At 40.7% G+C, this 15856-nt stretch overlaps 1 protein-coding gene across 1 annotated transcript; it reads left to right on the top strand.

The window, feature by feature from the left end:
- Positions 1-11207: 11207 nt before the first annotated feature.
- Positions 11208-13075, top strand: Rps23 (ribosomal protein S23). Its single transcript, XM_048331624.1, has 4 exons — positions 11208-11304; positions 11788-11947; positions 12628-12748; positions 12889-13075. Exons 1-4 carry the CDS (start codon positions 11301-11303, stop codon positions 13033-13035), a joined length of 432 nt encoding a protein of 143 aa, XP_048187581.1. The 5' UTR covers positions 11208-11300; the 3' UTR covers positions 13036-13075.
- The last annotated feature ends 2781 nt before the right edge of the window (positions 13076-15856 follow it).

The following is a 15856-nucleotide window of genomic DNA, read 5'->3' as shown; positions in this document are numbered from 1 at the left end:
TTCAAGGCCAGCCTGAGCCTGGACAAGAAAAGCTGTGAGATTCATATATCCAGTTAGCCACCAAAAAGCCAGAAGTGGAGCTGTGGATCAATTAGTACAGCACTAGCCTTGAGGAAAAAAGAGCTCAGAGACATCATGCAGACCGGGTTCAAGCCCTACGACCAGCACACAAGCATACACACACAAAGAATTTTTGTCACTGGGAGCAGTGGTGTATGCCTGTAATAACAGCTACTCAGGAGGCTGCGATTGAGAGAATGAATCACAGTTGGAGGCCTGGCCAGGCAGAAAAAAAAAAAATCTATGAGAATCTATCTCCAAAATAATCGACAAAAAGCCAAGCTATAAGCATGGCTCAAGTGGTAGAGAGCCAGCTGACCAAGTAGAAAGGTCCTGAGTTTAAACTCTGGAAATAAACAGGGTTCAGAGCAGGGCTCAAAGCGGCAGAGCACCTAGGACAAGCCCTAGCTTCAAACACCACTACCACTGAAAAACAAGTTACTATAAAGCTACAGATGGTCGGTAAACGCCTCTTGTTACCTCAGTGCTCAGCCAAACACAGTATTTATTTTTATTCCTTCTTTGCTAGTCTCTACTCCCACTCTTTTCTCTAAAAGGCCTTCACAACAGAATACAGTATGATGGAGCAAACAGCAATCTACCTAAAGGTTGTTTTACAATTTTGACAATGCAATGAAAATGCCACAATAAAGAAATTCTCTTCTAAAAGAAGGCATCTGCCTTCTGAGTCCCTAGGGAACCTGATTTTTATTTTCCCCTCCATACTAAGATTTAAACTCCAGGCTTCATGGTTGCTTTGCAGGCCCTATACACAGTCATAGCCACGCCCAGTCCTAGAGCCACACCCCTAATCCTCTGTGGTTTAGATATGATTGAGATGGAATCTCATATTTTTGCTCCAGCAAGTCTAAACCAAGCCTTCGAATCAAGAACATTGTTCAATAGAACTACATATATAATTTAAAATTTCCTAGTATTCACACTGAAAGAAGTAAGAATATACACAAGTTTAATTTTAATAATATATTTATTGAACTCATCTGACCCAGTAGTGTCAAATAATATTTTTTTAAATTTGTTAATAAGATATTTTCTCCAAGCCTGAAATTGAGTGCACTTACAATTCACAATACAGACCAGCTAGATTTCAGATGCTGTGTCCACACAGTAAACTCACTGTATACTACACCATGCAGATACAGAATATCAACTGCAGTTGGCAAAGCCGAAGTTCACAGCCTCTCATGGTAGCTGCAACAGTGCTTGCTCCACAAATCTTAGGAGGTAAGAGCTCAAGATCGTCTTGCATTTTGAGATTTAGAAGCCATAATGTTAGTCCCTTCATATTTGTGTGAGAATCTTTCATAGAAATATGCTTGGATGATGTTTTCAAACATAAACACAAAATTTTACATTTTAAATCAAGTATTTTATGTCTTGATGAACCTAAAATGTATTATAGCATTCTTTCTGTTGTTGACTCTACCACTTTGTTACAAATATCCAAGGCAGAATAATTAATAGCTAAATTTCACACATGTTTCAGAATAGGATTCACACTTAAGATGTGATTGTCTAAGAATAGCTCATCTTGTGACTTTAAGGGAGAAAAGCAGTGGCAAAAAAATGCTAATTGTATATCTACAGGGTGCAAGGCACTCAAGTCTTATTTGCCTGGTGTTGTACCTGACTGTTCAGATTGTTCCGGAGTCTCTTTCAGGAACTATGAGAGGGCTGAGATTTTACCCACTTAGAAGCTGGCCACTTAGAAGCTGATAAGTTGGGCTGCCAGTTACATGCATGCTGGCAGAAGAGAAAAGACTCCTGAATTCAAAACAAAGGACTTTGTTGCCACACAGTAAATGGCATGATTATCGGTGTCCCTTGCTTATGGAGCAATGCATAGGCTTTGATGGACAGTATCCACACTGTGCTTCATTCATAGAGAAAACCCCTGAGCTTGGTGCTATAGTGTTCCTGCAAAAGGCTCCTATGTGTTGAAGGTGTGGTACCTGTTAGCACTATCAAGAAGTGATTGGCTCTTGAAGGTGTTAACTTCACCTGTGGATAATCAGTTGCTGACTTCATGGATGAATGGCCTCTTAGAATGAAGCCTGGCTGGAGGAAGTAGGTTGCTGGAGGTGTGTCCTGGAAGAGTATATCTTAGCCTCAGCCCCTTTCTTGGCTTCCTGGCTGCCATGGGATGAGAAGCCTCCTCTGCTTCATGCTCCTTCCACTGTGATGTTCTTTTAAAATAAACATCCTCTCTTTTAAGTTGTTCTTCTCAAGTATTTTGTCATGGCGATGAAAGTTTAACACATTTGGAGTCTCATTCTGTTGTAAAGTTTAGTTAGGCCACTTGACCTTTGCGCTTTGGGAAATGCAATCTCTACCTTCTAAGACTATAAACAAAGCTGCCACTTACTACAGAAGAACTATTTCTGGTTTCATGACTATTCATTATAAGACTATTCTTTCTTCTGGATTTATCCAGAAGAAAGAACCATGAGTGCCTCACTCATAACATACACAGAAAACATCGAAGCCCATGGAAATTTCTCCTTCAACAATCTCATTGAAGTTAGGAAGCTGAATATCCATGCAACCTTCTTCCCAACTAAAATAAACTCAGGTTAGCTTCCTCATTTTCTGGCTTGCAAACTATTTCTAAATTAATGTTGATTGACATACTGAACATGAAAAATCTATCTACATATAGTCATATATGACCATATAGAGCTGTGCTCCTACAGATTAAAAAGTGTCTGAAAATCTGACTGAAGAATGTAAGATTTAAGAATCATGTAATGAGGCTGGGGATATAGCCTAGTGGCAAGAGTGCCTGCCTCGGATACACGAGGCCCTAGGTTCGATTCCCCAGCACCACATATACAGAAAACGGCCAGAAGCGGCGCTGTGGCTCAGGTGGCAGAGTGCTAGCCTTGAGCGGGAAGAAGCCAGGGACCGTGCTCAGGCCCGGAGTCCAAGGCCCAGGACTGGCCAAAAAAAAAAAAAAAAAAAAAAGAATCATGTAATGAATGACTTAAGATTTAAGAAGCATGTAGTAAATGCACAGTCTCTATTTATCCGCCCTCAGATCAAAAATTGTGTTAGTCAAATGTCTTCCCACAAAGCCTGCCCTGGCCTGACCTCTGCCACTCTCTCGCGCTACATTTGATGGCAGCTCTTTGTTGTGACCATGTTTCATGCGCACAGAGTTGCACTCAGAAACTCTTTTGCCTCAGAATGATTGTGCCTGTATATTTTCTCCTAGGGATTATCTCACAAATGTATCCTATTCACTTTCATGACAATATTTATTGTGACCATATATCACAATTTACACTTAAAACAGTTTTAACAGTTTTATTTTCTTATGTATCTGTACTGTTTCCTTATGAAAAGATTTGCCAAGGACTATGTGTCATTTACTAATGTATACCTAGAGCTGATGTTGGTACTCAAAATTCACAGAATAATTGGATGAACCTGATGAAAATGCTACATAATTGATTCCCACTTTGTGCTTCTGGCTATGACTCCCACCAGAGCCTGAATGTTTAGGTAACTAAAATTGGGAAATCAATTTCATATATTTACAGGTGAGTCACAACCATATGGCATGAAGTGGGCTTAATTATGAAATGGACATCAAGGTTATACCACTTCGTGAGCAAAATATCAAAGTACACACTCCTTATGAATGTGTGGCAGAGAGGCACCTCATTTCCGCCACACTTCCCGCCCATTTCCATCCCATCAACTTCTGAGTTGATTAGAATCAAGATAGTAAATTAAGGAGTTATAAATGCTTGTAATTTGAATGTTAATGGCTCTCATTTTAGGTTTCACTTTGACTTCATGGAACATGAATAATGTGCCAGATTAGTAAGACATTTATGTTGTAAATTGCTCATGCTAAATTGAAACAGAAGTCCTACTCTTACACAAGTTTGTCCATTAAATAAACATTGATTGATAAGGTGTTTTTTCTTGCTTGCTTGCTCTTTTTGTTTTCCTTTAGTCTTGTTCAGTTATCTGTCTTTGGAAAGATAAAGGGGGAAAGGGAGAAACAAAGGGTGAACAAATGCAGCAATGATACTCACTAGACACTATGTTGAAAAGTTGTGGGTGGGGACGGGAGGGGAAAATTGTGAGACAGTGAAGGAACCAGTAACCTTGTCCAAAGAGAAATGAACTCTTTATCTGACTTAAGTGACTGTAACCCCTCTGTACATCACCTTTATATTAACAGACATGCATAAAGAAAACAAATAAACAAACAAACGTTGATTGGCACTGTACTATATTATTTACCAGGAATAGAAGGCTTAAGGAACAAACAGGAGCTGGGAATGTGGCCTAGTGGTAGAGTGCTTGCCTAGTGTACATGAAGCCCTGGGTTCGATTCCTCAGCACCACATACATAGAAAAAGCAGGAAGTGGCTCTGTGGCTCAAGTGGCAGAGTGCTAGCCTTGAGCAAAAAGAAGCCAGGGACAGTGCTCAGGCCCAGAACTGGCAAAAAAACAAAACCAAACAAGAAAACAAACAGTCCTTGCCTGCAGTGATATGTAGAAATGTAAACACATAACTGCTTGCAGCAAGGGGCTTTTGGGATTTGCATCCAGCAAACCAGTAAGCTTTGGGGGGGCAGCCCCTTCTCCACCCTCGGCTACGATTGATAAAAATAACTGAAACAGAGGAACAAGAATATAGAAAAGAGGTGCTGGGAATGTGGCTTAGCTGTAGAGTACTTGCCTAGCAAGCATGAAGCCCTGGGTTCGATTCCTCAGTACCACATACACAGAAAAGGCTGGACATGGTGCTGTGGCTCAAGTGGTACAGCATGCTAGCCTTGAGCAAAAGAAGCTCAAGGACAGAGCCCAGGCCCTGAGTTCAAGACCCAGGACAGGCCAAAAAAAAGAAAAAAAGATAAATAAAAAGAATATAGACAAGAGACTTTGATAGAGATTTGTGCCATTTACAGTGTTATAGAAGTTTTATTTAAAAGATTTGCAAAATGATATATTTAATGTTGCAGGGAGGGCTTTAAAATAGAAAGGCTTCTACTACCTTCAAAAACGTTCTCTTTGGGTAACTATAAGGATACCCATCTTGAAAGAGAAAGAAATAAGAATTTTAATTTACTGGAATAAAACTCATTTTGAGAATTTTTGCCACATGATGCTGGAGACCACCATCTATAACAAGAGCATAACGTGGTGTTTTTTTTTTTTTGGACAGAAAGTAACCAGCACACTTAGTTGATGAGTATCTACAACTGCTTAGTGATACATCTAAAATATTATTTTCTAAATAGTCAATATAAATTTGGAAATTTTAATTGAAAAGCCATCTAGGTAACCTTTAAAATGCACACATCTATGACCACAGCATGGTCATTTCAGTGCAGATAACCGCATAAATCAGTGAGACTGCAAGACCCACATGTTCAAAAAGGAAAATTTTTTTTAACTCAGTAGGAAAAATTACTACTGTCATTTTGCATAACTTATAAACCCCTCATTTCTAGTTTTTACCCCCTTTCTTCTTCCTTCCTTTGATTCTTTCTCAATTTAAGAGGAAAAAAGTCTTGCTCTATATAAAATCCTTTAAGCAATAAAAATCATATCAACGTAAAATGTCCAAATTTAGGCTCACTTTGACAGTTTTATATATTCTAATCATTTACATGCTGGGTTTTATTTTTTATAATCTAGAAATAATCCTGGTGAACCTTTATTTTACTGTGAGATGTGTCACTTGGATCACAAGAGATCAATTGTCCCCCACTGAATTCATAGCACAGATCTGGCAACTTAATTCTTATATCTCTCCAGGGAAGAAGATTCTAAAATTTAATACCCCAAGGAAGTGAGGAAAATTATCTTTCTTTTCTTAGAACTCAAAAGGCCCCTGCTGAAATAGAAGCCTATTTTCCTTTGTTTGGTTCTCAGCCAAGCAAGGAAATACCTGAAGAATAACATTTAATATGCATATTAAAAGTATAGCTCTCTTCCAGGAATTTCACAAAGGGCATCAAGGAACAGCTTTGTCAGTCCTCCCTAGATCTGCACAGAGGTTTAATTATAATAACGGGATTTTTTTTAAAAAGGAGCCTGAATATTAGTAAGATTACATGGAAGCATATACTTGTTTCTTTATTTCCACCTTCGAAGAGATGTGAGAAGAAATAATCACTGCACCAAACAGCACCTGGCATGAAAGGATAAGAAATCTCATTCATTTTGAATAAAGGAAAAATTATATTTAATAATTTAATCAGGTAAAATGAAACACTCAGCATTCATCACCAGTAGTTACACAGAACATGTAATCACAAGTCTTGCTCTCACTGCTTCTTATTCTCACTTAAAACTACGATTTCAACTTGTCACATTTCCATAGCAACTGCTGCCTCGATTTTTGTAGTTAAAGCACCAGGAATAATTCCTAACTAGGTTAACTGCTCCCATATTAATTGTCAACCTTGTAAGAAAACAAAAAACCTGTGGTTCTTCTTTGAAAAATACTAACCTCTCTCCAGTTTGGCTTAAAGAATGAGTATTAGCTGGGTGTGGTGGGGCTTGCATGTAATCTCAGCACTGAGAGGTGAAGAAATCTTGACCTCAAGGCCAGTCTGGGCTATATAGCAAAGCCTATCTCAAACAAATAAACAATCAAGAACAACATAAAGGAAGCAAGCATTACCCCCAAACTCGCCAGCTGATTTAATGTATGATGACAGATCATTTTGAGGGAAGTGGGTAGCTCAGAAAAATAAAATAAAAATATACTTTACCCCATCTGTTTGCTATATTAATTAAGAAATAAAAGCAGGGATAGTATTGGAGTTAGGGAAGGGAAGGGGAACATCAAAATGGAGAGACAAAGGGTAAAAGGCGAACCAATGCAATAGCAATACTTCCAAGAAAATATGCTATAAACTAAATGTACAACTGGTGGGGAGGGAATTGGGGAGGAGTGGAGGTGGGAGGAAATGAGGGAGGAGGTAACAAGTCTGACAAGAAATGTACTCACTGCCTTACATAAGGAACTATAATCCCTCTGTACATCACTTTGACAATAAATAATTTTTTAATCAGGGGTAAAACAAACAGAGGCTAATATACCCCCCTAAATACCTCCTATAATACTATGAAAGGCCAGGATTATAAAAAGGTTAATATAGGATCAAAAGGGATTGTAATTAAGTTCCTCTCCTGAATAGACAGAAATGGCAGCCTATAATGGCAAGGCGGTTCTCCTTTAGGTTAGAGGGGCCCTGCCTGAGAGGAAGAGAGAACCATGTTCCCCAAGGCAGGCTCCGTCCCCCAAAAGAGAAAAGGAAAAAGGTGAAGATACCCAGACTATTGCTCCCCAAGTTGTCACACTTCACCTCTCCTCCTGTGGCAGGAGTAAGTGACAGATACCAGGAGCTTCATTAATCAAAATCTTATGTTGAAGAAAACACAGTAGGAAAAATGGAAAATTATTCTCTCTTCTGGGTTCACTCAACAACACTGCAAGAGCTAACAAATAGCCATTTTTTTTGGTGACATCTCTTGTAATCCAAAGATAACAGTCAGCAATTTATTATGAGAAGATACTTACATCATAACAGCTACAGTCCTTACTTTTCCTGATATTTCTCTGCATAGAAAACAATTCTCTGTTTTGTGTCCCACTTACTTAATATGCATGAACTGTTTTATTTCGCTAAACTTAAAACAATCCAACTTCAGCCTCATAACCAATAGAAAACTAACACGCTTATTTTGATTGAACCAATTTTCTCCTGGAAGTCTCAGTTTCTTCTTTGTTAAAAAGCCAAATGCCATGTGCCACATACAGATCATTTAGAGATCTAAGAAGAATTATGTGAGATCTGAATCTTGTGTTTGGCACTAAATCAGCACTCAATATATATTAGTGATAGCCAAGGGCCTTTTCTTTTTTCTTTAACTTTTCAAGCTGATTCTTTTTGAGAGCTCTAATGCAGAAGTTTAGAGAATAATATCAAAGGATAATCTCATTTTGTTTCCTGTCCCTAATTAATTAAGTTTTTCACCAGGAAGTGAAAAATTCAAATTTTGAAACAAAAATTAAACCAACATAAAAACAAAAATAAAATATTCCTCTTTCTTCTCTTAGCTAGTATAATAGTTACCATTGGCTGGTAAAAACCCATTGACCGTTGACTAAGGCCTTTTTTGTGAGTGTTTGTTATTCTTTTCATTTATAGAAGTACTTTGCTTCCCCAAGTTTAAGAATTTAAAACTTTTAGCCAGGTGCTAGTGGTTCAGGCCTGTAATCTTAGCTACTCAGGAGGCTGAGATCTGAGAATTGCCGTTAAAGCCAGATGGGGCAAGAAAGCCTGGGAAACTCCTATCTCCAGTTAACCACCAGAAAGCCAGAAGTAGAGCTGTGGCTCAAAGTGGTAAAGCACCTGCCTTGAGTGAAAGAGCTCGTGGACAATAGCCAGGCCCTGAGTTCAAGCCCTACTACCAACCAACAAAAAACATTCTTTTAACTTTGTTACTATAGCTGTAGTCAAATTTTTACTCTGTGATAGTGATCCAATTTAATTTAGGAGCCTTTTTGTGTCATCTCATCTTTTTCAAAAATTGATTTTAAAATATTTAATTTACTAATTATGTATATTTAAGTGTTCGACATGTTTTAAAATAGGTGTACAGTAAGGACTGGCTCAATCAGGCTAATTAGCATATAAATTACCTCAATAGTTATCATGTTTGTGGTAGGAACACTTAATATCTATTCAACAATTTTCAAGGACAGTTTCCATATTACTTGTTATTCCTTCTAAATAAATTATTTTTATCTTTGACTTATATCTCTTGATCTTTTGCATTAGTGATTTCTGGGTTTGTGTTTGTTCTGGTTGTTTTTTTTTTTTTGCCAGTCCTAGGCCTTGCACTCAGGGTCTGAGCACTGCCCCTGGCTTCTTTTTGTTCAAGGCTAGCACTCTGCCACTTGAGCCACAGCGCCACTTCTGGCTGTTTTCAATATATGTGGTGCTGAGGAATCGAACCCAGGGCTTCATGTATACGAGGCAAACACTCTTGCCACTAGGCCACATTCCCAGTGTTAGTGATCTCTAAAGCACTAGTTTACTTTCTATGAACTTGAATTTTTTTCTTGTTTTGATTTTTTTTTTTGGGGGGGGGGGGAGAACAGAACTTGATGCTGTTCCTGAGCCTCTGTGTTCAAGGCTAGCACACAGTTCCATTTCCTGCTTTTTCTGAGTAGTTCACTGATGATAAAGAGTTTCATGAACTTTTCTGTTCAGGCTGGCTTCAAACTTGAGATCTTCAGATCTCAGCCTCCTGAGTAGTTAGGATTGAATACAGGCGTGTGCCACCAGTACCTGGCTCTTGTTTTGATTTTTGAGACAGCATACTGCTGTGTAGCCCAAGCTAGACTCGAACTTTCTATGCAGGCTGGCCTTGAATTCACAATCTCCTGCCTCAGCCTCCCAAGTGCTGGGATTAAGGGTCTACCATTCATCTTGGCACAAATGTAAAATTTTTAGATTCTAATATGAATGATATCACGCAATGTTTATCTTTCCATGGTCCCATTCTGAGCAACAGTATTCCATAATATCTGTTTGATGACTTTCCTGAACATCACACCATCTGTTTACTTGCCCACTTCATATCCCTGGCTAACAGGCATCTCAAAAATTAAAGCATTCAATATAGAACTCTTTTTTTTTTTTTTTTTGGCCAGTCCTGGGCCTTGGACTCAGGGCCTAAGCACTGTCCCTGGCTTCTTCCCGCTCAAGGCTAGCACTCTGCCACTTGAGCCACAGCGCCACTTCTGGCCGTTTTCTGTATATGTGGTGCTGGGGAATCGAACCTAGGGCCTCATTTATCCAAGGCAGGCACTCTTGCCACTAGGCTATATCCCCAGCCCCAATATAGAACTCTTAATCTCCCCTCCAAAAAAAAAAAAATCTGTTCTTCAGAATTTTCCCTTCATTCAGTAACGTAAGTCACCCAAAATGCTCCTTTGAAAACAGAGGCTAGTAATAAATTTCACAACCTAGTCCTCAGCAAACCCTGTTAGCTGTATCATAAACAACCTCTAATCATTTCTATCACCACCCACTGTACACACTGTTATCATTTCCACCTTTATAATTATCCCTTCCCCAAATGGCCTCAGTAGTCCTTTAATTTTTTTTATTTCTTTTTTAACTTTTTCTTTTTTCTGGTCTTTTCTTTTCTTTCTTTCTTTCTTTCTTTTTTTTTTTTTTGTAGTGGGGAATGGAACCCAGGACTTTGCATTTGCTAAGCAAGTGCTTTGCCACTGAGCTACATCCCAGCTCCCTTTAAGTTTTTGTTTTTTTTTTTTCTCCTCGCAATAGCCAAAGTAATCCCATAAAAATATAAATCCTATGTTGGCACTATCCAGTGCAAAACTTCACAATGGCACTCAGTCAAAAGAAGAGTTGGACCGGCTTTACTATGGTATGTATGCATACATGCACACATGCATACATGCACACATACGTACATATGCATACACACACACCCTCGCACTTTACACGCATGAAAACATTTTATCTCTACACTGCTGTAACACCAGTGCACAAAGACCCTTTAAAAAGTCTTCTGACTGAGTTAACTAACATCCCAGAGAACGCTTACATTTACATTTTTTGGGAGAAACTGGCTTTTAAAGACGACTACACAAATCGTCTAGGGTTGCACAGTCTGTAAATGGCAGCTTTCAGGCTAAAGGGCCAGTTTGACTCCAAAGCCTAGATTTCTAATAACTACACTACATCCTCTCACCAAACTCATTGGCCGAGGCCGAGAGTGTTTAAGAGTGACTGTGAATTAAAGCTCCTCCCACTCCAGAACAGCCAAGCCCCGCCCTCTTCAAAATCCGCCCTGCTGCCGAGAGCGCCTGCGCCCTGAGAGACGGGTGTTGCGCAAAGTATTCTGGGATTGGTAGTCCACGTTCTTCCTGTCTCTCCCATTCACCCGCAAAATAATACATAAATAAATAACAATGCAGATTCGATAGCTCTGAATTTTAAGAAAATTACATAGGACGCATACTCCCGCCTCAGGAAAGTGACGTAAATACTTCGGTTTCAAAACAGGCATCGGCTTCGGGACAGGCGCCGCATAGCCGCCTGCGCTGGGGTCCTTCTCCGGGTGGGCGGGGCTCTGCTCGCGGTGGCTTGTGGCTCCTTCCTGGACGGCTTCTCTCTTTCGCTCGGGCCCGTGGCGCCGGCAGGATGGGTGAGCTGTGCGGGGTCGGGCTGTGGGGTGGCGGGCGGGACTAGACGGGACTTGGGGTGGGGGGGGCCTCCCCAGGAGTGAGCAGGCGTGTGGGAATCGAGCTAAGAATGGGGGTTCACCGGGAAGCCTGTTGAAGAAGGGCCAGGTAAGTCGCCGTGTGGCACATGGCCCAGCCCGGAAGGGGCACATGCGGGCCGAGGCCGCCCGGGGCGCGCCGCGGAGGCGAGGGCAGACCCGCGCGCCGGTCTCGCCGAGCACCCCGGCTCCGGTTAATGAAGGCCACCGGAGCTCCACGGTCCCTGCATTTGTTGAGGGGGCCGAGGGTCCGGAGGCTGATTGGCCCGTGGGCCGCGAGCCTGAATCCGCTGGCTTAAGGGTTTCGTCCTGGTGGGACCAGTGCTTTATAGAAGACCCGGGATAGCCTCGTATTGCGAACGGATCGCAAGCTTCACGATGACTTTTTTGTTGTTTTTTAACTTACAGGCAAGTGTCGCGGTCTTCGTACAGCCAGGAAGCTCCGCAGTCACCGACGGGACCAGAAGTGGCATGATAAACAATACAAGAAAGCCCATTTGGGCACAGCCCTGAAGGCCAACCCGTTTGGGGGCGCTTCCCACGCAAAGGGAATTGTGCTGGAAAAAGTGTAAGTGAGAAAGTCCCACTGTTTAACTGTTCGCTGTGGCGACTCAGAACGTACCCTCTTATAAGGCTTTTGGGTGACTGTTCGTTTGGGGCATTTACTGTTGAGTTTAAAAGTTGTCTTAGAAAAGGAAACTAAAAACAAGTTGCTTTCCTGAGATGGTACAGTTAGAGGTTCAGCCATGTGAATTTGATGTAATTTGGCGGGGTTTGACTTTAATGATGATTCCATGTACTCTCACAGCGGTGGAATTTTAGTTTCTGCTGTCTAGTTCGTTGGCCAAGAGCGGCTGTACTAGGGCTTGAGCCATATCCTCAGCTCTCCAAGTAATTCTTTTTGTATTAAAGCTTGAGCTCAGCCTGGGCACTGTCCCTGAACTTTTTTGTCCAAGGAGCTCCACTTCCAGTTTCCTGGTGGCTAGTTGGGAGAAAAAAGTCCTATGGTCTTTCTCGCTCTGGCTGGCTTTGAACCATGATCCTCAGATCTCAGCCTCCTGGGTAGCTAGGGTTACAGGCCTGAGCCACCTGGGTCTGATTTCTTTATAACCATAAACGGGTTACAGATATCTCCGATTGTACAATTGAAACTTGGACGGAGAGAAACTGGACTGAACTCTTAATTACAGCTTAGTGTATGTAGCTCTTTCAAAAAGCTAGCTCACTTTATTGTCATTTGTCTTTCAGAGGAGTTGAAGCCAAGCAGCCAAATTCTGCTATCAGAAAATGTGTCAGGGTGCAGCTGATCAAGAATGGCAAGAAGATCACAGCCTTTGTGCCCAATGATGGCTGCTTGAATTTTATTGAAGTGAGTATTTCATAATGTAGGGGTTTTTTGGAGAGGATGGCTTCCCTCATTTTTTTAATCTGAATAGGAGTTTACTTAGATGAATGGGTATCCTGCGATTGCCACTGGCAATCCCAAGTAAACTTATTATTTTATTTCAGGAAAATGATGAAGTTCTGGTTGCTGGATTTGGTCGAAAAGGTCATGCGGTGGGTGACATTCCCGGGGTCCGCTTCAAGGTCGTCAAGGTAGCCAATGTGTCACTTTTGGCTCTATACAAAGGCAAGAAGGAAAGACCAAGATCCTAAATTTTAATGATAAAGAGACAATAAATTTTCATAGTCCAAAGTAATTTGTGTTATTTTCTTTCTCATGCATCCACAAAGTAATATTGTCTGCGTAAATGATTTTAGAGATGAAAGCAGTTTTATCTTTCCCTAGAGTAAGAGGCACATAGCTCAAGATAGCATCCTTAATGGGATAAATAAAAGTTGAACAAACTTGTAATATTCTAGAATAGAATACTTTGAAAACTCATAGAATTTGTAATTGTCCTTAAGCATTTCTCAGGTTTCATTGAGCCAGGGATCCTAGATGCCCTTGTCTTCTCTGGACTCCCAAGGTGATTAGTGAATATAAGTTACTAGCTGCTCTACTCTCTATTCATAATTTGCCCTGGTTAAGACCTAATGTTATGCTTAGGGTCCTTGATTTCACATCAAGACCAGAAGTCTTTCTGTTGCACAACACCTCTGTTAGCTGCCTTGGTTGTTCCAACAACAGAATACCTCTCACATTTACTAATCACTAGGTGGCCTAGTGCATTTGTGCTTGTCCCTCTTAAATGTTTCTATATTTGTGCCAGGACAGAAAAGGTCCAGCTTTGATTTCCTTCCCCCCCCCCCCCCACATTCTAATTGGCTTTAATGACCCCAACTCTCCCTACTTGGGGACATTCTGTGCTCCTAGTGGTGGAAGCCTATAAGTGGCCACTTGGGATTTTTGGTAAAAAGCCTCAGGTATTGGAGTCAGGCAGCTACCATGGGGAACTGAGTATTTGGTGGCTGTAATGCTGACAGGCTGAAGGGCAGGGGCATGCAGAGGAAACCGAATCCCTGAGAGTCCTCCCTATGAGGGAGACATCAGTGTTCTAGTAGCTGTCCTCAACTGGGGTTGTAAACACAGCCTAACAAGGCACCTGAGACAGCTGCTTGCCTTGTCTTGGCTGTACCCTGGAACAGTTCCATAGTCCAATGCAGCTAGGTTGACAGACCCCTTCTGGTGCTCAGCCCCTAAGTGTCTGAAATTTGAGAAGGCCCTTATATATGAAACTGGCTGAGAATAATGAGGCACTTACCTAAGGAAAGTAGCTTTGTGGATGTAGACAAATACTTTGAAGAATTTGTGTAAAAGAGGGAAAGAACTAGAATTCTTTCACATAACCCAATTTTAAGGACTTAGAGCTAAATCACCCAATGCTAGTGTTAATTGGAAGAGGGATAGAAACTGATGAATGAAATACAGATAGGAAAATTTTTTTTTTTAAATTTTTTTTTTTTTTTTGGCCAGTCCTGGGCCTTGGACTCAGGGCCTGAGCACTGTCCCTGGCTTCTTCCCGCTCAAGGCTAGCACTCTGCCACTTGAGCCACAGCGCCGCTTCTGGCCGTTTTCTGTATATGTGGTGCTGGGGAATCGAACCTAGGGCCTCGTGTATCCGAGGCAGGCACTCTTGCCACTAGGCTATATCCCCAGCCCCAGATAGGAAAATTTTAGACATGCCAAAAGTATGTTTCATACCTTATGTGAAGCTTAATTTAAAATGGATCAAACACCTATCCACATGTAGAACAACTAGAGCATGTTTGACCAAGTTAGCTTGCTCACTCTACATCCCCCCCACCACCAATACACACAGCTGTTGCTATTTGGAAAGCAGGATGAGGAAAAAATTTTGCAAATTCCTTGAGAACCCAAATTGTGTATGTATATACACAAACATTTTGAGTATTTCATCTGTGTAAGCTCTATTTGCCTAGCAAAGCTCAAACAAATTAGAAATTGTTAAAGCAGCAAAATAAATAATTCAAACTGAAAATTCCTCAAGCCACTTGGAGATACTGACAAACTCAAATAGTTCTTAACTATACTGCTGTGTTTCCTCACATGAGAGAACCATAGATTAATTATATTCAGCCACCTGATCTTAGAAATGGAAGCCCACAGAAAATATCTCTTAATTTTTTTTCTTTTTAATTGCACAGGTGATAGTTCCATAAGTGAAGTAAAAGATTCTTTTTGGACAGTGTCACTCCCTTGTTCTCCCACTTTTACCTCCTGTCTCCACCCATAAGTTGTATATAGCATCTAGTATCACTGCTGCATTTGTTCACTCTGTCCCTCCATTTCTGTGTTCCTTACCCCTTACAAACAAGACAAAAGGAAAAGAAAATAAAACAACTCATAATTTCTGTTTCTTAGAGCTTATTTCAGTAAATATTTTGTATGATCAGATGCACATATGCGTTGTCCCTTTGTGTTCCTCTCCTAACAGTATCCTTTGGTCTAACTATGTGAAAGCCTTAGAGACTTTATAGTATTTTTAAAAATAATTTACTCAGTTGCTACAGTTGGGATCAGAACAATAGTCCTCCAAATGAGTTAAATATTAGTGGGAGTCTTCCCACTGCAAAAATAAACACTGCTTTACACATAGGTACTTAGGCTAGCTCAGGTATAAGTATATGCTGGTTATTGAGTACGTTTATCATTTATACCTTGCAAAGGGAAAGAGGGGTGGTATACTGATTATTAAAAATATATGGAAATTTGGAAATGTTATAGAAAGTAATGTTAATGCTTTAAAAAGTGGCTGAGAGACAAAGTTTTACACAGAAAAGATAAATGTAACTGAGTGCTGGTGGCTCATGCCTACAATCCTATCTGTTCAGGTGGCTGAGATCTGAGGATCATGGTTCAAAGCCAGCTAGGGCAGAAAGGTCTCCACAAGAGTATACCTCCAATTAACTACTTGAAAAAAACCAGAAGTAGTGCTGCAGCTCAAAGCAATAGAGTGCTAGCCTTGAGCAAAAGAGCTCAGAGACAGTGCCTAGGCCCTGAGTTCAAGACCCA

This window comes from Perognathus longimembris, chromosome 22 (assembly GCF_023159225.1).
Source record: "Perognathus longimembris pacificus isolate PPM17 chromosome 22, ASM2315922v1, whole genome shotgun sequence".
Classification (NCBI taxonomy): domain Eukaryota; kingdom Metazoa; phylum Chordata; class Mammalia; order Rodentia; family Heteromyidae; genus Perognathus; species Perognathus longimembris.
This window is presented reverse-complemented; position numbering and strand designations above follow the sequence as displayed.

Excerpts from the sequence above, each read along its gene's own strand:
- Rps23 (XM_048331624.1), top strand. Across the intron at positions 11,948-12,627 it reads GGAATTGTGCTGGAAAAAGT|AGGAGTTGAAGCCAAGCAGC; the intron begins GTAAGTGAGAAA and ends TTTGTCTTTCAG. Across the intron at positions 12,749-12,888 it reads GCTGCTTGAATTTTATTGAA|GAAAATGATGAAGTTCTGGT; the intron begins GTGAGTATTTCA and ends ATTTTATTTCAG.